The sequence below is a fragment of the Carcharhinus amblyrhynchos genome, chromosome 10 (assembly GCF_965287045.1).
Source record: "Carcharhinus amblyrhynchos chromosome 10, sCarAmb.v2.hapA, whole genome shotgun sequence".
Lineage (NCBI taxonomy): Eukaryota > Metazoa > Chordata > Chondrichthyes > Carcharhiniformes > Carcharhinidae > Carcharhinus > Carcharhinus amblyrhynchos.
In genome coordinates this window covers 82,092,878-82,115,980 of record NC_137333.1, presented here as the reverse complement: position 1 = coordinate 82,115,980, position 23,103 = coordinate 82,092,878, and the positions used below count along the sequence as shown (strand labels likewise).

At 41.2% G+C, this 23,103-nt stretch overlaps 1 protein-coding gene across 2 annotated transcripts in view; it reads left to right on the top strand.

Moving 5' to 3' along the window:
* Window positions 1-23,103, top strand: part of ccdc169 (coiled-coil domain containing 169) — a 69,868-nt gene that overhangs the window by 30,411 nt on the left and 16,354 nt on the right. For both annotated transcript variants that reach the window (XM_080197944.1, XM_080197945.1), the window contains exon 5: window positions 19,977-20,075. In XM_080197944.1, the coding sequence (XP_080054070.1) occupies window positions 19,977-20,075 (99 nt within the window). The remainder of the gene's footprint in view (window positions 1-19,976; window positions 20,076-23,103) is intronic.

Below are 23,103 nucleotides of genomic sequence, written 5' to 3'. Positions count from 1 at the left end.
GTCTCTGCTCTTAAATTTGCGGAGAGGACTGTCTCAAAATAAATATCATGAGCTGGAATTCTCTGGCCATTTATACCTTGCCACTGCTGCCAGCGAGAACGGAGAACTTGGCACTCAGTCAAATCTTTGTTCACTGCAGCGTGACTGAAGAATTCCAGCTGGGGGCGAGTTCAGAGAATCCAGCCCATGTTGTTGACTATGCAAAAACTGCAAACTATTAATTAGTATTTTGTGTATTAAACCTTATCAAAGATGTGAACTGCATGTTGTATGTATGGCATTATCCTTTCTAAAGTATTTTCTAATAGATGGACTCTACCATGCTCTGAAGCTGTTGAAATCCTGTGGTAAAATAAAATTGTGCTTCTGTAAGTTACATGTTTTTTTTAGATTCCTGAAAATATGTGGGTCTTGATGTTCTCATTATCTCCTTGGTGTACTTGGGCATTATAGGTCTGCGAAATACTTGTATAATCACATTCAGTGTCTGCTAAGGACTTGTAATGCAAAAACTCAGGCAGCTGTTCCCTTCACAGTGACATAGCACAATTGCTATCAAAGCAAATGCTAAAAAAAAGAAACTTTTAATGAGTATGGCTTTACTGAGATAAAAAGAATGCTCAGATTGTGAGGGCAAAATACATGTCATTTTCTTTGGTAAATTATCTGAATGAAGTCTGATTTTGTCGTTCAGAAATATATTTTTCTTCTTGTGTGAAGCATCATGAACAGCAGCAATGTGATAGTTTGTTGAATTTATCAATAACGCTCAAGAAGTTTTTGCATATTATTAGCATTTACAATTAAATAATGACTTGTAAGGCGTGTAGATTAAAAGAGCATTTAATGCAGAAAATAACCGCCTTAATTTGATCAGGTCCATTCTCTAATAATTGGAGTCATTGTGAATTACTCTATTTATGGCTGTGCTTAATTCAGTGTGAACTGTGGTAATCACACTAAAAGCAGAGAGAGAGAGAAAAAAACATCCATAAACCGTAATTAGGCAGTAACATTACTATGGACAGAATAATTCCTGTTTTCTGAGCCATTGGCCCATGTAAGCGTGCTGTTCTGATAAGGTTAAATTATTAGCTCCGAAGACTAGATTGAACGACTGGTGCATCGTTTCTGATTTATTTTAAATTAATTCTGCTTTCTCTTTGTCACCATGATCCTGCTCCTGCTGAGAGCTGAGTAGATGTAATCATTGTATAGGTCTCACCATGACTAAGGCAGCTGAAAATTCAAACCCTCCCAAGACCAACAAAAAAGCTGAAATACTGCTCCTTAAGGTGTTCATTGTTCAATTTTCACATCTAAATGAAGATCTTGAGTCATGGTGACTATCTGCATCCACAGTACTGTTTATATAGAAAACATTATTCCAGTAACCATTCTATCATGCGCTCGTCATCCTGTTTCATTTGATTTTAACATCCTTAATCAAGGCATGTAGAGACACATTATTGATTTTTTTTTACTCACTTCACGGCTGTAGCTAGTTACTGTGTTAAAGTGCCTAATCCTCTTTCTTAGTGCTTATGGTGCCCTTTATGGGACTGTAATTTTGTAGGTACATTGACAGAGAGCAAGAAAATGTTTAGCAAAATGGACAGGGTTTCTATCAACTGGATTGTCAAGCACAAAACTTGACCTTTCTTCCTTAACTACCTCATTATTTACTATTTATTGCATGAATGTCATGTAATTTTCTGCTATGTTATTACTCTGATTCCTCTGTGGCCAAATTGTTGCAAATTTCATTAGTGACAATTGACATAAATTAACATACTATGGTAAGCCTCTCTGCAATACATGTCAATGGTCAAAACTTGATTTGTTAATCTTTTTCAGATATTGTTCTGTTGTTTCTCTTTCTCATTGATGCGTGTCTGGCAAATTATTTATAGAGTGCTTCTTTAATGGCATTTTGTAACCTGGCAATAGATTAGAAAATGCTTCTTTGAACCCACATCCATCAATCACAGAAACACTTGCATATTTTCTGCAATAACATTTTCAGTAAGGTCAGTGATGCCAGACCTCGCGTTTGTGAATGTGAAAGCTAAATTAGGCTTCACAGTATTGGTTTTCATTATTGTCCTTCCTTTTAGTTTGATTATTTCCCTTCTACATTTGTTTTCTGAAAACAACATTTATGTTATTTCACATCTCCCTTCTCACAATCTCCTGCCCTGTCATGCCTCATCAATGTCCCCTGCAGCAGAAATCCTCTGTGTCTTCGCCCTCCAGGGAGCTAGTTGATTCACTTCCAGCCATGCCTGGCTGCAGCCCCCTTTGTGCCCGGAGATTCACCACCCTCTCTTGGGAGGTGGTGGCTTAGTGGTAACGTCGCTGCTCTGGGGCTTTGGGTTCAAATCCCAGCAGCGAACACAATATTTAACCAACCTTACTCCATCTGACCACTCCAATATATCTTTTTATTCCCATCTCCCTCATGTTCAGCCTTCCTTTTTCCACCCCCAAATTCTGCTTTTTTGGCTTTCACTTTTCCACACTATGTCTCCGTGAAGTGCCTTGGGACCTTTTGCCACATAAAAATGATATACAAATGGAAGTCATTTGTACTAAGGATGAGCTAATTGTACTGATCTCAAGACATTTGAGAGGGGGGAATGATGCTAGGGCACACTGTATAAGATGCTGGTGAGGCCATACCTGGAGTACTGTGTACAGTTTTGGTCTCCTTACTTGAGAAAGGATACACTGGCACTGGGGGGGGGTGCAGAGGAGATTCACTAGGTTGATTCCAGAGTTGAGAGTGTTGGCTTATGAGGAGAGACTGAGGACTATACTCATTGGAATTCAGAAGAATGAGGGGAGATGTTATAGAAACATATAGATTATGAAGGGAATAGATAAGATAGAAACAGGGAGGATATTTCCACCGGTGGCTGAAACTAGAACCAAGAGGCATGGCCACAAAATAAAGGGGCGCGGATTTAAGACTGAATCGAGGAGGAAATTGTTCACACAAACGGTTGTGAACCTGTGCAATTCCCTGCCCAGTGAAGCAGTTGAGGCTACCTCATTGTATGTTTTTAAGGCAAGGATAGATACATTTTGGAACAGTAAAAGAATTAAGGGGGGTAGTGAGTGGGCGAGCAAGTGGAGCTGAATCCACGAAAAGATCAACCATGATCTTATTGAATGGCGGAGCAGGCTCAAAGGCCAGCCAGCCTACTCCTGCTCCTGGTTCTTATGTTCTTATACAAGACATATTGGATAGGTGAGATACACTGATAATTTCCTGCAGCGAACCAGCGTTGTCATTTGCACTAATTAGTTTCCGATGTAACAGTTCTGATGTTCTTGATACCACCAAAATTAGATTTTTTTCTAACATATTTCATAACACAATTAGGAAGAATCCACTTGGCTTTGTGAAAGAAAAATTATTTTTTACCAAGTTATTAGAGTTTTTAACAAACAAGCTGGATAAAGGGGAACCTGTAGATGTGGTATACTTAGATTTCCAACAGGCATTCAATAAGATGCCACGTCAAAAGTTACTTTACAAAATTAGATGTGTCTGCTAAAGTGCAACATAACAGTTGGGCCTGCAATGTTGAAGCCCATGGAATTAAAGGGAAAGAGGCAGAATAGATCCATATTTTGCTAAGTGACAGGGAACAGAGAGTCAAGAGAGAGTTTTTTTTTCAGATTGAAGAAAGGTATACAGTGAAGTTCACCTGGGATTGGTAGGGGGATCACTGTTTATCTTGAGCCCAACTTAGGTGAATTTGCTGATGAAGCAACACTTGAAAATATTGTGAACTGTGAAGAGGATAATGATGGACAGCCTGCTGGAACGGGCAGACACATGGCAGATGAAGTTTAAAGTCAAGGGGTGTGATTTTCCTGCCTCACTACACTGGTTGTGTAGTGTAGCAGGCGAGGAAATTTGAATGGGAACAAAAAAATCAGTGCCTGGTATGTTGTGATCTTCCCAGCCGCTTTTTGTGACGTGATCAGCCTCGCGCCAGTTATCTTTTTAAAGATACCGCCCCCCCCCGCCAAAGCCTTCCAAAGACGTATAACTGTTTACAACACACATTCATATTTAGGTACAATTGCATAAACACATAGAACTGATGTATCAATGACTCTCTGCAGCATAACAATGATCTGCTTGTACCCCTAGATTTTATGATAATAGCCTTGTTTGGAGGTTTCTTAGTTCTCACAGTGATCTGTGGCATTACTGTTCTTGGATTTAGTTTCTGGTTGCATTTGGATTATTGCAATAGAACTGCATGGTGGGCAAGGAGATGGAATGGCTCTAATTTGTCCTTGGTTACACCTCATTGTTGCATCTTTGTGTGCACTGACTTCATAGGACCTTGATTCTGAACAAATCCTTGTCACATTGGCTGGATGTGAACTAGTTGGGCAGGATTTTGCAGCCTTGCTTGTCCCAAAACTGTAAAATTCTGCCCAAAGTCAACGGACCTTTCTATGGTCCACCCCTCGCCTGCTCCGATTCTTGTGGCGGGTGGGCAGGTAAAGTTCTGGCTAGACAAATATCAACTCGGCAGTTCTGTACCTGCATTTTTATTGTGCACAGTGGTCATCTTCCCTTGTAATTTTAAAAGTTGCTCTCTAGTTTCTGAGAGAGTAGAATTGGTAAGAGTAAGTAGGTTGGTATACACTGGCTTGCCAAACATGAGTTTGCTGGTCATGGAATATTTGCAGTGTGTAGATCTTGTTGGGCCTGTCTGCATTTGAGAATTAGGGATTTCACCAGGCAAATCATTTGTTCAGCTAGGCCACTAGATCTGGGGCAATGAGGAGAAGAAATAGAATGATCGATATTCCACTTTTCTCTCTTCTTGGTAAGTCATTTCAGGCTTACCAAGAAGAGAGAGAAATTATAGGCTGCTATCTGAAATGTTTTCTTCAGATATGCCAAATAAGCTGAAATTAGTGTGAGTGACAGTTGTCCTTCAATTGTTGAATAATGGGGAACCTGGAAAAGTGAATGACAATGAACTCAATATCATGGACATGAGAGAGATCAGAAGTGATTTTGAACCAAGGATAGATAGGAACTTCATGCGGAATCAGTGGCCCTTTGTGCTGACTTGGCATATTCTCTTGACTTGCCTTGAACTTGAATATGCCTTCAATGTCATTGTTCATACCCAGCCAATAGACTGACTGTATTGCGAGTCTTCATGTCTGATCTATGCCCATGTGTGAATGATGAAGTTGTTGAAGAATATCAAGTCACAAGATTCCAATATGATAACCCACCTGCCTTTATAAATGGCTACCCCAGAGATGCCGAGTTCATTCTGATAAGGCCAAAATGTTCTCATATGCTCGTCGACATATTAAATTGAATCAGCGATGGTCTTCCAAAGTTTCTGTAGTGTAAAATCTCTTGCCATTTCGTCTTGTAGCTACCGGCATTTGTATCACACCAAACGTACCAGATCAATTTTGGGGAACATCATCAAATTTGATGTTGATCAAGTCAACTTGTAGATCAAGGGATATATCTTCTGTTTCCACTGAGTTATGAAATCTGTTCTAGGTGTGTTCAGTGTTACCTGGCTTATACCTGATCTCACAGTTTTCATCAAGAGACATTACAAACTTGGTGGTATACTGGTGAATTGTTTTTGCTAAATAATTAGCATAAATCTTTTGTCAAATAAATAGGCATGAAAACACATATTTACAAACACTAAGATTAATGTTTTCCAGTTGATGTTCGAGATGTTGGATTGAGATGTAGGCAGACACTTTTGAAGCAGCCAATTCAAACCAGGGACTTTCTTACAATATCCCTTTGATCTTCTTTCTGTAATAACTGCATTGAATGTGCTGTAGCCACTTCTGTGTGCCTTTCTGAGCCCTGCCCATGAAGGCCAAGTGTGGTGGCAAAGCACCAAGGAGTAAAGGAGTGTTGCATTTTTTCAGTTTATTTTTCAGCCACTCCCAATGTCACCCGTCACGACTGCAGCCTTCTGTGGCCCAATTATAACTTTGTTTTTGTTTTTGACTCTGCCTTGCTCACTATCAATCCTGCCCACGCCAAGATCACACACCTTCCCTGATTAAGCTAACCCGGTGCTGGTCCTCTCGACATGCTGTCCTATTGATGGAAATTGTCAGCTGTGCGCTGCAATCTCACCTCGACAGATGGTTTCATAGATTCTTAATTCCTGATTTTTTTTTTATATAGAATTCAAATTCAATCATCTGCCATGGCAAGATTCAAACCTATGTCCCCAGAACATTAGCTGAGTTTCTGGATTAATAGTCTGGCGATAATACCACTAGGTCATCACCTCTCCTAAACTTTTTCCAAACTATTTACGTAAAATTCTGAAAGTGGACCCTGAGTTAGGCCAGCATTTCATAAGCCACTCAAAGTATCTTTGGGGTCTCCATCCCCCATCATGTGGTAATCAAAAACCTGTGATTTGTGAGTATCAATGAAATCAGGACTCTCATGTTGTGTCGGACAGTACCAGTGAGTGCTTGGTTCTTGTAAGGACAACATCTTTTGACTTACTATCATGGATCCAAACTCTTCAGCCCGGAGTTAAGGGTGGTAAGATCATGGCCATATCCTTGGGTTGTATCACTGTTGTTTCTTACGGCGAGCTGTGTCTCACCCTCTTGTAGTCAACAGGGGTAATGTTATGTTGGAGATTCCTTGGCAGTAGAAGAAGACACAAGTCAAGAGTATGATGGAAAACTCTCCACTTGCTTGGCTGAGTGCAGCTAACACCAGCCAAGACAAAACAGCCTGTTTAATGGGCATCCCCTCCACAAACAGTAAGAAGTCTCACAACACCAGGCTAAAGTCCAACTGTTTTATTAGGAAGCACAGGCTTTCAGAGCACTGCTCCTTAATCATAGAATCCTACATTGCAGAAAGAGGCCATTTGGCCCATCGAGTCTGCACCAACCACAATCCCATTCAGGCCCCATCCCCATATGCCCACATATTTACCCACCAACTCCCTCTAACCTATGCATCCCAGGACACTAAGGGGCAATTTAGAATGGCCAATTAAAGTCCAAGCCTGGCCACTCCCTATAACTCAGGCCAGGTAGTCCTGGCAATATCCATGTAAATCTTCTTTGCACTCGTTCCAGTTTATCAATGTCTTTCTTATAACAGGGTGACCAAAACTGTACACAATAATCCAAGTGTGGCCTCACCAATGACTCATATAACTGTAACATAATGTCCCAACTGCTATACTCAGTGTCCTGACTGATGAAGGCCAGTGTGCTAAATGCCACCTTTACCACTCTGTCTAAATGTGACGCTGCTTTCAACTACGTACTTGTATTCCTAGGTTCCTCTGTACCCCAACACGCCCCAGGGCCTTGGTTTGAGTTTCCAAAATGCAATGCGTCACGCTTATTATTCGTTTTGAAATCCATTTGCCAATCGTTGGCACAGTTCCCTAACTGATCAAGATCCTCCTGTAATTTTTGCTAAACGTCTTCGCTATCAATGATATCTCCTAATTTAGTATCATTCGCAATATTGTTTTGAGATACTTACGAAGATGCAGAGGAACCTTTTTTATTTTAAATTCAATATCCCCAATAGGGTTCCAATTGATCTTGGTATTTCTGAGCCTCTTTCAGTTCGGAATACGAATAGCGTAGGTGGCAAATTTCCCAGTACTTGGTGTCAGTTTGGATGTATTGAGTCTTATTAGTTTTTGCTCTTCTGATGCCGCTGTGCTTCACTTCATATTGTTCCAGTGAATAGCTGAACTGGAAGCTAACGAAACTCTATCACAGGGAAATTAGTTCAAATAGATATTTTTATGTCAGTAATAAATGAAGGCTTGTCTTGGTTAAACTTAATAGGAGTCTTGATTATAGAGTAACAGCAGGATAATTTGAAATTGACAAATAACACGGTGAACAATAATTAACATGAATCTCATTACTTCAATAAATTAAGATCGGGTCATTTCTGATGGGTGCAGATTTATATTCTGAAATCAGAGTAAAATTGAACTTGGTACTTAATTGTCTGGAAAAGATAATCAGTGAATGATGTTTGAATATTCATAAGCTTCTGTGGCATTCGTTATTTTGTGCACTGCTAAATTTTTCTAGCTTGCTAAGGAGCTACTGTTCCAGACATTGCAAAACAAATACACACAAGAAAAATTCTGAGGCCAGCAGCATTATTCAGGATAATTCTACTCATGCTGATGGTGAGGCACGTGACTAGTAGCTTTCCAGTTGCACTTAAGACAATTGATATTTTCCATTGGCCTGATTGTAACAATTTTGGTTTATCACGTCCTCTGTTGATGGTGTGCATATTGCCTTGATTTTAGACAATGAGGAGAAATTATTTTTGTCTCTAGCTTTTCGCTAGGAGTGATGTTTTGCAAACAAATGTTTCCCCCAATGTCTTTAAACAATGGATATACAGAGAATTAAAACAATACTACAGTGTGTCTGTTTCCCCAACCTTCCTTGTTCTTTTTCAGCTTTGGAGTTTCTCTACAAATTGTTAAAGTGAAAAGACCATATCTTATTGTGTTTCTCACCACACTCTGTCATTTGATGATATTACTGTAACTAATACTGCTGGAAAGTGGTGTGAGCCCACAGCCAGATCAGCCATGCTCTTATTGAATGGTGGAGCAAGCTTGAAGGGTTGGATGACCTACTCCTCCCTGTATGTTCTTATGTTTCCCTAATGTGGCCATAAAGATGATGCAGATCTTCTATCTTATGTTTCAGCAGATAATTAAAACGTAGTGATAGCTGAACATCTCACCCTAACCATTTAATTCTATAAAAAGAAACCAAATGTGAGATTAATACATACTTAAACATAACTGGTGTAATGTATATAATACAGCCATTTTTAATCTGATGTAATTAAAATAATAATGGAAGGCTTGAATTTAATTTGAATCTAAGAACCTTATGCTCTAACATTAAATCAAATATTTTCTTGTGGTATTCATAATCTGTACAGGAAAACATGGTTAATATAGTAACCCTCTGCAAGCCTTTATCATCTGCAACCTGGGCAGTAGGGAATCAGTCCATATTAATGGGAAAGTTTAATCTTAGAGGTGTTCTATAGTAACAAAAGCTCTTACCTGGTCACACAAGACTGCAAAGAGCAACTAGAGAAAAGTTAACAGCACATTTCCCAGCTGAAAGGGAGAGTGGTAGAGACACGCAGCAAAAGGATAAACCTAAAAAATATAAAGAAGTGTCCTGGAAGTTGGAAACTGTCCCAACAATTCAAATATTACGAAGATCCTCACAGGTGGAAAGGCAATTTGCAAGAGGGATACAAACAGTTTACAAAGAGATATTGATAGGTTAAGTAAATGGATGAAAAGTTGACAGATGGAGAATAATGTGGGAAAATGTAAAGTTGTTCATTTTGGAAGGGAGAACAAAAGAACAGATTATTATTCAAATGGAGAAAACCTGCAACACAAAGGCACTTGAAGATACTTGTGCACAAAGCACAGAAAGCTTGCATGCAGGCACAGCAGGTAATCAGGAAGCTTAATGGAATGTTGGCCCTTATTTCAAGAGAGTTGCAGTATAGGAAGTCTTGTTGCAATTGTTCAAGGTACTGGTGAGACCATATCTGGAGCACTGAGAGCTGTTTTGATCCCCTTATTTAAGGAAATATACTATTTCATTGGATTCAGTCCAGAGAAGGTCACTAGAGTAATCCTTGGTATGAACGGATTGTCTAATGAGAAAAAAATTAAACAGGTTGGCACTCATTGGAATTTAGAAGAATGAGAAGTGACCTTACTGAAACATAGGATTCTGAAGGGGCTGGACAGGGTAAATGCTGGGAGAATGTTTCCCCTTATGGGACCATCTATGACCAGAGGAATTTGTTTCAGAATAAAGGGGTGCCAATTTAAGACCGAAATGAGGAGGAACTACTTCTGTTAGAGGGTTGTGAGTATTTGGAATTTCCTTGCCACGGAGGGCTGTGCAGGCAGACTCCTGGGGTTTGTTTAAGGCTGAGATAGATTTTTTGATCGGTAAAGGAATCAAGGGTTATGGGGAGAGGGCCGAAAAGTGAACATGAGGAATGTTGGATCAGTGATAAGCTTATTGAATGACAGAGCAGGCTCGAGGGGCTGAATGGCCTCCTCTTTGCTCCCATTTTTTTAATGGCCTTATACCTGAAGACATATTCTCCTTTAAATACTGCAAAGGAACAGAGGAAAATATGAATGGGGACACGCCATTTCAACCACTTGCGTCTGTTCTGCTCTTTGCATTTTGCAAAAAAAATCATTTGTTTGAAAACTGAAGATTAAAGTGTTAAATGCAGCTGATCATAACAGTAAATAGAAAAGCTCAAATTATAATTTTTTAAAGTGTGTGTTAATTCCCATCCTCAATGGTTCTGAGAGACCCATCTAACTGCTGTTGGGTTGGGTGCAGAATGGTCACAACTTTGGGCCAAAATGGCATTAGGTTCCTAAATGTGACAGAGTACCCCATGATTTACATGTGTTCACTTGGCCTTCACCTGCCTCTGGCACATAACTCAGCAGACTCAAAGTGCACAGTTGAGATGGTGCAGAGGGCACCATTTTGGGAACACAACAGTAAGTGCTTTACTCTTAAACTAATTACCTATCAGTCCCATTTCAATCTGGCCTTTGGACCACACCACCCCCCGTCCCACCTTCCAGACCGTCTTCTATGCATGCCAAGACACTGTTACATAGTGATCTAAAGTAGTAGCTTTTGAGTGAGGAATGAAACCATGTCCACATATGGATTACAATATGTACATGATATATCTTACACTTTTTACTCAAATGATAGGGCCAGTATGTAATAAAATGCATGTTAACTGGACATTTGAGTATTAAAGGAAATGATCAGGAAGTCCTATTAGATGCAGTGTCATTGTGGCACAAAAGGAAGCTATTTTGCCCTAAGTGCCCACACTTAATTAGAAATACTCCCAAAATTTCTGAAATCAAAACTGTTTTCAAAAGATTTTCAAAATATAAAAGATGCAGGGTTACTGAAATTGGTAGGGTGATGACTCTAAGCTGTTATGTGAATCATTTTTGAGCAAATAAAAGAGTCTGTATCTGATAGCCTCAGCATTCAACAAACCCCATCAAGGAGAATTGTAGAACAGTCAAACATGAAAGAAGGCCACTCAGAATAGTGAATATGCACCAGCTCCTTCAAAATGCATTCCAGATTTTCACACACTGTGACATTTCCTTATACACTGTCTTTTTCACCCTTCAAGTTTTTGTCCAATTCTCTTTGGAAGGATACAGTTGAACCTGTATCCACCACTCTTTCAGGCAGTGCATCAGGAAATAAAAACAAACACATGCTGGCACAAGTTTCCTATTCTGATGCTTTATGGGTGTGTCTGTAGCGAATATGTCCCCCACTGTCATGCACTGCCTCTCAGAGATATGTCCCAACAGGGTACAATACCCAAGACACAATGCCTAAAATAGGTCAGGAGGTTCTCACAATTCTGCAATCTCGATAAGGCTTTTGTTAGGAAAGGGGTACTAAAGTTATTCAACCCAAGGCAGTGATATGGAGTTAAGGTGCATATCAGCTATGATCCATTTGATATCAATGGCACAACGTTACCTTGAAATGTGTCATTCAGTGATATATTTGTTGGGCATTACAAACTCCATAGTTTTGGTACTATGGAGCAACATTTGGAAGAGGTGAAACATAGGGTTGGGCAGCCAAGTGCATGATCTTGGCAACAACAAAATAATTTTGATAAGAGTTGAAACTACTGATTCACTATTCTGTTACATTGAGCCTTGATTTGGGTAGCTTGTGTAATGAATCACTTAAAAAGTAGTATGGTGTTATGTATTTAAATGGTTGCATGATTGCTTTAAGAGCTGATTACACAATTTGATGGTTGTCATTAAGTGTTTAACAAGCTACTGTTTAGTTTAATTTCCTGTTTAGTTTAATTTTCTATGCTGGCAATAACTCCTAGACTAACTGTTTTTGTTAGTTTAATCTACGTGTGCAATCTATCCTCACTTGGAAATACTCACCGTTCCTTTGCAGTCACTGGGTCAAAATCCTGGAATTCCCTCCCTAATGCATTGTGAGTCAAACTATAGTGTATGGACTACAGCATTTCCAGAAGGCATCTCACCACCACCTTCTCAAAGTCAACAAAGGATGGGCAATAAATGCTGGCCAGCCAGAAATGCCCATATTCTACTAATGAATAAAAAAAAATGGCTAGAATTCTCTGATTTAAGATGTCCTGCCATCACTTCCAATCAGAACAGAGAATTTTATGCTCCATTCATTGCATTGAGACTGGAAAATTCTAACCACAGGCGGGATTGGAGAATTCTGGCTCAAGTCTTCTCCTTTTTGTGCAAAACCCACAACCCCTAACGTGGTTACAGAACATGACAAAAAGAAAATTGGCAATAAGTCGGTATTTTATTTCATCAAGAACATTGAGAAAAGATGCTACGTAGAAAGAAAACATCATTGGTCCTCATACTTCAAAAATTAGAGGGGATAATCAACAACTGGATTAAAGATTGAAGTGCCAGTTAAGGAAGACCAAGTGAGGAAAAGATTTGTGTGTGGTTTTAAAAGAGGGGGTTTTTCGGAACAGAGCAGGGTGAGATTCCAGGCAGTTGCCGGCATATTTGAAAAGAAAGGATACTTTGCTATATGGTTGGGGCTGTTTAAAAAATAAATACCTAAAATCATTAGTCTCCAGCATAAAAAAGGGGAATTCCATAGAAACACTACAGTGCAGAATGAGACCATTCGGCCCATCAACAGACTCTCTGAAAGAGTATCTTACCCAGCTCCATCCCCCACTTTCTCTTTCCTGTAACTCTGTGTATTTAAATGGCTAATCCACCTCCCTAAACATCTTTGGACACTAAGGGGCAATTTAGCATGGCCAATTCACTAACCTGCACATCTTTAGACCGTGGGAGGAAACTGGAGCACCCAGAGGAAATCCATGCAGACACAGGGAGAATGTGCAAACTCCACACAGACAAATAATTAAAGGTCAACTGAGCTCATTACTAAGGCAATTAGTCAAGATATTATGCCATAACATGGTTGGCGTGAGTGGACAGTCTGTTGTTTGAATTGAAAAAAAGTAGGAAGGAACTAGGGTAGGGGAAACATCATTCAGGGTGTGTCCTGTGTACAGCGGGGACAACCCCCCCCAAACCCTCATGATGTCATTCCTCCCTCCCTCTCATCATTCATTGCCACCTACCCTCCAAAACCTGGCCCATACTCCTCCCTCCCTGGGCTCTCTGTTTGATACATCCCTGTTCTTAAAGCCCGGGCCTTATCTGTCAGCCATCAGTCTTCTGCCTGCTTTCCTTTGCAGTCCTGGCATGGGCCACTATAAAGCACTGGAGCTACCCGACTGCTAGAGATGCCGGCCAATTAGATTGTCTGACCGCTTTCAAGCCGTATAGCATCCATCCACTGAGGGATGGACGTCCCACTATCAGCTTGTTTAGCCTGTTGGCGGTGCACCGTGGCTGTGGAATGGGCTTCTTCCAAGTGTGTTGGCCTGCAGCTGACTTCCCTTCCTGAAGTGGAGTGTGGAGTGTGTGGAGGGAGGGGTGTACCAGTCTGCAGTTCTGTAAAATCTGGCCCACACGTGCTTTGTGAACATGCAAGGTTGAACAAAGATTGGAAAATAAATAATTTAAAATCTGCCTAGAATCATGGGGAGAAATGAGTTTTGACATGTTTAACTATTCAAATGATGCAAATAATAGCAAATTTAATGTGAATCTTAAGGATTAAACATTTTTTTTAGAAACAGAGGTTAAAGCTGACAGTCTGTTAATTACAGTCTGTAGCTGCTCATGTTGCTTTGGTAACGGTGCTCACACTTGCTCTCTCTGGAGCTTTATATGCTGCAGTCTGATTGGGCCGCTGGGTTATAGTGATATAAGTCATGTTCCATTCTTATTTTTCCATGAGGATTTGGAAATCCTTATCAGCATTTTGGAGATTCCAAACGCTCATCTCGAAAAACTGAAAATAATCAGCAGCCTTGCCTATAGTGTACTCAGCTGCTTAACACGTATATTACAAAAATCTCTTTTAGCAACACTTGAACTGTTGAGAATTTGCAGGGTTACAGGGAAAGGGTGGGGCAGTGGGACTAGCTAAACTGCTCCTGCAGAGAGCTGGCATAGACTTGATGTGCTGATTGGCCTCCTTCTGTGCTGTAACCATTCTAACGATTCCAACAATAATTCTGTCGAAAGCTGCATTAACCGTATTATAACACTTGTAAGGCATTTAGCAGAAACTATTAAAAAATAATTGACTCAGAAGTAGCAAACTCTGTAAGGGATTAAATGGTAATTTTCTTCCGTTTGCCATTTTCGTTTTTAGAAGCTAAGCAACATTAACAATCAAAACTGGCAAACACTTAGCAACGAATAATCTTGTTACAAAAGTTTTTTAATTTAAAATTTTGGAAACATTTTTATAACAGAAGGGAATTGTAAGATGCTGACACTCACTGATGTTGCATTGCTGTTTATTCTCACAATTATTCAAGTCTATATTCTCATTCTGACACCAAAATGATACATTCTCTCATTGACACAAAACAGGTGTACATTTTTATATTGCTGCATGACACACAGAGATGATGTTGTGCTGCTATACATTCTCACATTGAAATAGTTATATATATATATTCTCAATTCAGAATTTACAGCTTATTGGGCTGAGTAATTTGTATAGTAATTTTACACACTTCAGATGTAGATCAAATATGGGAGTGATGCACCTATTTCCTTCTCTCCACCTGGCTTCCATTCTGTGGATGTAATCGGAATAGTTATTTTTTTCTGTGCTGCAGAGGTTCATTGTGGTGATTGCGAAAGGGGATGGCTCTCCAGAAAATGGATCCAGATGGCTTGTTATCTTGACAAGGGGATTTTCTACCTGTGTTCATCCTGGATGAAGCTTGCACCCTTGAGAGGCAGGGTACTTGACCATGAGGGGATTTTAATATTGGCCATAGGCTAATTCTCTAAAAGGTTGTATTTGGGGTCTGGACCAAGTAATGTTTGCCTGTATAACCTCATCCTCTCCAGCAATCATCTGAAAAAGAGGGACAGTATCTACCTTTGAGCATTGTGGTATGCTTGATGCATGCATTTGAATTGACACTTGCATATCCTATTGCAAGTAATGGTTTGTACCTGGATTCCCTGTCATTCTTCTTCCATTTTCCTGAAGCAGCAAAATAGTCTTCCCATTTTCTGAAATAAAGTTTTAATACGATGCCGCAATAACAAACTCTAATTTTCTTTTTATTAATTGATCCAGATAAGGTAAGCATCAGTAGCTAGGATAGCATTTATTGTCCATCACTAATTGCTCATCACCTAACTGCCCTTGATAAGGTAATGGTGAGCTGCCTTCTTGAACTGCTATAAGCACAGCTATCTCTGCAAATTTCAATTGGTGAAAGGATCTGAAATTCGTCCCTATCACTGGATCTGTCCTAGTTATTTTTTTCCATATTAATTGCTCTACATAAAGTTGATTCAGTAGATGACATTTGACAAACTAACAGTGCAATTAACAATGTTCATTCTACATCATATCTTTCCAAGTTGGCTGATCATGTAAAACCTTACTAGATTGCACCTAGAAATGCAACTAACATTGTTCTTCTAATAATGGGCTTGAACAAAAGAACAAAAAAATTACAGCACAGGAACAGGCCCTTTGACCTTCCAAGTTTCACCAACCATGCTGCCTGACTGAACTAAACCCCCTATCCAGGGACCATATCCCTTCATTCCCACCCTATTCATGTATTTGTCCAGATGCCCCTTAAAAGTCACTATCATATTGGCTTCCACTACCTCCCCTGGCAATTGAGAGGAGTTCCAAGCACCCACCACCCTCTGTGTAAAAAAAAAAACTTGCCTCATACATCTCTTTTAAACGTAGCCCCTCACAACCTTAAACCTATGCCCCTAGTAATTGACTCTTCCACCCTGGATAAAAGCTACTGACTATCCACTCTGTCTATGCCCCTCATAATCTTGTAGACTCCTATCAGGTTGCCTCTCAACCTCTGTCGTTCCAGTGAGAAAAAAACAAGTTTCTCCGACCTCTCCTCATAGCTAATGCCCCCCATACCAGGCAGCATTCTGGTAAATCTTTTTTGTACTTTCTCCAAAGCCTCCACATCCTTCTGGTAGTGTGGCGACCAGAATTGAACATCTTATTCCAAGTGTGGCCTAACTAAGATTCTATAAAGCTGCAACATGACTTGCCAGTTTTTAAATTCAATGCCCTGGCCCATGAAGGCAAGCATGCTGTTTGCCTTCTTGACTACCTTCTCCACCTGCATTGCCACTTTCAGTGACCTGCGTGTTGGAAAGTCTAGCTCAATGGAGTCAACTTTACACAAGGATGTTGGTACAGTGGAATGATTGCATTGCCAATTTCTCAACCATGGCTTAAGCAAGGAAATTACAAACCGGTGTCTGAAATTCCAAAGCAGCATAGAACCAGCAACTTTGACATATTTAAGGAGCAAATTGTAATATCAAACTCGTTGATTTTTTTAACATGATTTTCTCTTGGGCAAGAGCTAAACAAGGGCTTTAAGCAAATCCATACTTTTGGGAATTATCTTGTAAATGTTTGATGACTGCAGGGGAACAGATGGAAGCTGGGTGTATCTGAATTAGGATGCTGTATTTGCAGAAACAGCTGTTCATTCTTGCACTGCATAAATTACTTTGAAAGATATTAACAGTAATTTAGAGAAAATATGCAAGCGAGATCATCATTCAAAAATGCTAAGAATTTGTAAAGAAACATGGACTGAAATTTCTATATATAAATAAGCATTTCTTATTTAAAAAGCTAATGCAAGGAGCACGTGTTCAAATATAAAAATCTCCCTGCTACAATTTCAATTTAGTCCCAGAGGGGTTTCAAATTTCTCTGAACTGATTAAGAAAAATGTGATTTTGAATTATTTCAGGCATGTGGAATTCAAACCTTCAGTGAATTTTAAACTTCTCTGCCAGCTGGCCATTTTGTCCAGCAGCTCATTTAGGATGAGCATTAGAACTGAAATAGATGCTAACCACAAACTTAGCGACCTTGTTAGCCGCAGGCACAAATCCTGTCCTGGCTGCTAAATATCGCGAGAGGCCAAAAATGGGAGTTGCGCCGGTGACTTTTCAGATTGTGATCTTGCCTGGCCCTCCCTGATGACACAATCAGGTTCAAGCCCAGGGAGGGTGCAAACGAGATTAACATAATATTGAATGCATTAGCAATGACTTAGCGGGCTTCATGTTGCATCTTCAGCCCTCTTTGAACCTTCCCACTCACCAGCCCTGATGTCACGCCGGAGCAAATCACAGTGCCTGGTTCCTATTTTTAAAAAGCAGTAATGACCTCATAGAATAGAATCCTTACAGTGCAGAAAGAGGCCATTTGGCTCATCAAACCTGCACCGGCAAAAATCCCACCCAGGCCCCTTCACCGTAATCCCACATAATTTACCCTGCTAATCTCCCTGACTCTTGAGAGTAATTTAATATGACCCGCACATCTTTGGACTGCAGGAGGAATCCGGTGCACCCAGAGGAAACCCACACAGACATGGGGAGAATGTGCAAACTCCACACAGTCAGTGACCCAAGGCCAGGTCCCTGGCGCTGTAAACCAGCAGCTAACCACTGTGCTACCCATGCCAACCTCTGAGGGAGGAAGGAGGTGAACACTGCTGAGTTCCAGATAGCCCAAAAAGATGGGGGTCACTGGCCAGCTCTGGGGGTTGGAGGGAAGATAAAGAGGAGGTCAACTATTGGGGCAGAAAGCTTTGGGGGTGGGGAGGTGATGGCAGATAATCGTGGTTAGTATGGGTGGGTCTGCTTTCAGTGCTGTGTGAGAATGTGGCATAGGAGTCTGGGGAGGGGTGTCTGGCAGTGGAATGTCTGCACCATGCAATTGAAGCCCATAGCCATTGTCCATGTGGATGGAACTATGCTTCGGAGTTCTCCTGCCATGAACCTGACATTGAGCCCCAGGCTTTCCACAGCAGACACCACCCTTGCAGTGTTGGCCTAGGCAACATACATTTCTGGCACAATCTCCTTTGAGAGAAGGCTTTGCAATGCCTCCATTCAAGCCTTGCAGTCGCAGGAGTGTTGCTGATACTCCCTCCTGGGATTCCTGGCTCTGCCTTTGCATCTCGAGCAGCTTGAGAACAAACGAATCCAGAGGGATGGCACCCGGCTGAGCACAGCTGAATCCTGGGATCCACTAGACCTCTGACTGATCCCTCTTACATTCCTGTTTCCATCTGATATGCATCAGATGCTGTGTGGTATTCACCTGATAGTGACCTAGAAGCCTGTCTGCTAAGATTGCCCACAAGTACGTGTGTCTCTGTGCAGGTGACAGCCATGATGCATCTTCAGTGGCTTCCTCTGACATTATCTGTGAGGTCGTGCTGAGGGTGAACAGTGGGACCCTGCTGATTGGGTAATGTTCCTACAAGGAAAAGGACATGGTATGAGTGCATGGCCAGGGCAATGGTCTGGGATACACAGAACACACTGAGTTTGGTCATCTGGATGAAGTTGCAGTTGCCCCTCACTTTTCTCTCTCAGGGCCACCTTGCCCTCAGCATGGGTCCGCTCCCGCTCCTCCTCTGCAAGTTCCAGAGCTCTCTCTTTGAAAGGAGTCAGGATCTTTTATTTCTGGCATCCCACTGCCTGGCTTTTCTCACTCATGCTGATTGTGAGCAAGCTTAACCTGCAGGGAGACAAATGGGGATGATGTTAGCTGGCCACCTGGCAGGTCAGATGTTGATAAGATCTGGCAGTGTGGACACGGCCATGAGCAGAGAGGGCTGTGAGGAAAAGAGCCCCAGGTGGCGTGAGAGAGCTTGTGCGAGTTGGAATGCTGGAGTCCTGCCAGGTGGCAGCATGTGGGATCAAAATGACATTGAGGAATGACAGCAAGGTAGAATGCAGGGAGGATACAAGAACACTTACATTCTTACCCTGGCAGAGTAGAATCGGTCACTCATCTTCTTGTGGCATTGCATCTCTGTCCCCTTGGGGAGAGTGTTGGCACTCACCAGTGCTGCCAACATCTCTCAAGCGGGGTTTGTGATCTTGCAGGAGGGTCTTCTGCTGGCCTGAGGGTAGATTGTTCCCCTTCTCTCCTCTAGGGAATCGAGCAGACGGATGAGAGGCCCCCTCCATGAAACAGGGAGTAGGCTTCTCCGCTGCCATCTTCTTGCCATGACTGTGAGCAAGTGCTGTGGAAATGCAGCCCCCTTGATAGAACTGCTCAGATTTTGCTTTGATTTATTATTGTCACAGTGAAAAGTATTGTTTCTTGTGCACTATACAGACAAAATATACCGTTCATAGAGACATAGAACGAGAGTAAAAGATAGAATTGGAAAGTATGCTGGGTACCGCTTGCAAAAAGTCGCCTCACACCAGCACCATCTTGGAATATCCTGGTCATCTTGGATGACACTGGGGTGGGCAAATGAGATGATTTCCACTTGGAGAATTGAACTGAAAAATTGCAATTGGATCACGTCACAGAGGCCGATGGGATTCACACCAGTTCTTCTTCCACAATACAAAACATAATAGGGAGAAAGCATTTACCGTTAAAATAATCCCCCTATGCAACTGGACTCTTTCTCTTTTAAGGTTGAACTATTTACATTTTCACTTGATGAAGTACTTTGTTTGTGGGAAATGCTGCAAAATTTCAAATGTACAGCATTCAATGCAACAAAACATTAAGTACTGAAAATTTCACACTCTAGGCAAATAGTACTGAACACTTTTTGTGTGGAGTGGCAGCGTGTTCCATATCTCCAAAAGACTAATACTGTATTTTTGCAGGGTGTACTACAACAACTGGTAAAACAATTGGAGAAAGAGAAGAAAAGCCTTGAAAACCAGCTGAAAAATTATGAGTGGAGAATCGAGCAAGAAGCAAAGGTTTGTCTCCCATCTTTTGTGTAGCAGTTTGGAAGCCTCATAGTTAAAACCATATCCATGTATTCCATGTGATAATTTACTCACTCTGTTCCTCAGTGGTGAATCACACTATGGTTTTGTAGTTCTTTGTCTAACTCACACATGCTTCAGCAAAGAGAGGCCATTCTAATGAATCAAACACAAGTTGGTTCATATCACAAGAATGGTGCATCTTTCTTGAGAAGTTTATAAGGCGATGTGGCCTCCTTTGATATATAAGAGAAAAATAGTGCTAAGAAATTCAACAGGCCAAACACCTCTGTAAATCTTCATTCTGAAGAGTAGGCATTGATTGCACACTCTGACCTTACTGGGATTTGATTGTATTCCAATATCATAGTAAATTGAACCAAAGAAAGTAATATGGTTCACATCTTTTTTAATATTAAACACAAGATTTTTTTTTCCCTAGCTGCCTCCATTAGTATGTGAATATTTCTGTCAAGTTCTTCTTTGGTTCTCCTCTTGACCTCTTATGTTATCCTCAATCCAAACCCAACCAAGAACATACTCGATAATTCAATCCATATAGTGCTGAAGAAGGTCCTGACTCACTGACAGTCCAAAACAGTAACTATGGAAAGTAATACATTAGAATTAATGTCCTGAATCTTGTTTTCTGTAGATCCTCGGACAGCTGCACGGACCAATATCCATGCTTCGTGTCCAATTGATCCTAGCAAACTTTAGGTTCAGCTTCTCCAGAGTAGACATCTTCTGAGACCAACTCTTAGTTACTCAATTCAAACTTCTGGGGTTCAAGCATAATCTAATAGTACCATCTTTCCTCGTCACAGTGGTTATAGTGTTACGCCTGTGTTGCTGAACATGACAAATAATCTTGCTATTCCACGATGTCAAGCTTGGCCTTGAATTTGTCCTTTAAATGGACACTGTACATTCGTGATGAATCCATGAAGGGAATGGAGTTGTCTCTTAGGGAAGTTGTCTCTTCCCTGCTGCCATCAGATTTTTGAAAGGACCTACCTCACATTAAGTGGGTCTTTCTCTACACCCTAGCTATGACTGTAACACCACATCCTACACTCTCTCCTTTCCTTCTCTATGGACATTATGCTTTGTTTATATAGCACACAAGAAACAATACTTTTCACTGTATACTAATATTTATGACAATAATAAATCAAATCAAATCAAAGGCGTCTCTTCTCCCTGCAGTGTAAATCCTATCTGGGTATTTCTGTTGCAGATTTTGAATGGACTCAAATGGATCATGTTTGCCTTGATTATCTAACATTGATGCTTTACTGATGTTGTGAATCCTTGTGGTTGGGAGTTCATTGCATTGTGGCAGTCCTGTTCCTCTGATCCATTGGTGTGAATAACATAGAAGATATGTGGTGACCAGGCAGAACTTCCTTTTCCACACTTCAATGCAGTATATTGGTGGACTACCATATGTGATGAGTCTCGGTCTTGTTGGTTGTAACATTATTCCCACTTCATCAGATACATGTCTGAGTATCCACAGTGGTAAAATGTTGGCACTTCTTGCCCAGTATCTGCCTTCAATTGTGGCTTATATGGTTGCCACTTTTATCAGGACCTTTACTGTGGTGGAAGATTTCATTTGGGTGATTGAATCCACATGCTGTGTGACTGTCACTGCGTGGAAGACTTGTTCATTGTCTCTTTCAGTGTCTTCTTCACCATCTAGGTCATTGCCTACCTCGTGGAGATGTTGGAACGGCAAATTGTGCGGAGGATGTGGAGAGTCTACAGAAGGATCTAGATAGGCTGGGCGAATGGGCCAGGAACTGGCAAATGGAATTTAATGTTGGCAAGTGCGAGGTGGTCCACTTTGGTAGGAATAATGGTAGGAAGGATTATTACTTACGTGGAGGAAAACTGCAGCAGGCGACGGTGCAGAGGGACCTCGGGGTCCTTGTGCATGAGTCGCAAAAACCCAGCTTGCAGGTGGTCAGGAAGGCTAATGGGATGCTGGCCTTCATAGTGAGGGGGATTGAATACAAAAGTAGGGAGGTCTTGCTGCGGCTGTATAGGGCATTGGTGAGGCCGCAGCTGGAGTACTGTGTGCAGTTTTGGGCGCCGTACTTACGCAAGGATATTTTGGCCTTGGAGGGAGTGCAGAGGAGGTTTACTAGGCTGATACCGGAGTTGAGGGGGTTGAGCTATGAGGAGAGGCTGAATAAACTAGGCTTGTACTCGTTAGAGTTTAGAAGAATGACGGGAGATCTCATTGAGACGTACAAGATGATGAATGGGATGGATAGGATAGAGGTGGAGAGACTCTTCCCGCTCAGGAAGGATAGTAGGACTAGGGGGCACAGCCTCAAGATAAAGGGGGGGACAGTTTAGAATGGAGTTGAGGAGGAACTTCTTCACTCAAAGGGTGGTGAATCTCTGGAATTCTCTGCCCGTTGAAGTGGTGGAGGCTGCCTCGCTAAATATTTTTAAGACGCGGGTTGATGGGTTTTTGATAGGCAAGGGGATTAAGGGTTATGGGGAGAGGGCGGGAATGTGGAACTGAGCCACGACAGATCAGCCATGATCTTATTGAATGGTGGGGCAGGCTCGAAGGGCTAGATGTCCTACTCCTGCTCCTATTTCTTATGTTCTTATGTTCTTATTTGCTTGAACTGGCATTTGGTGGACTCTTTCTTACGTTCGCCACTATGTGGCACCTGCTTTTTGCTGAGTTATGGCATCCTCGCTGCCAGACTTTCTTCACAATCTTGCCAATGTTCCTTTAGACTTCATGCCTTGCACATAACTCCAAATTAATAAGAGTTACATGGCTGGTATGGAAAACTGCACTTCCCGTACATATTGCTGTGTGGGTGCCTTAGCAACTTCACCGATGATTGTTACTGCTCCAAATGTTTGCAAATATTGCCTGCTTATAAATAATGTAGCTTCATATTTTCTCCCATCTTTAAGGAGAATGTCAAAATCATATGCCTTCGCCATTTCACGCTGATCCTTTTGGAATGTCTTTATGGAGCTG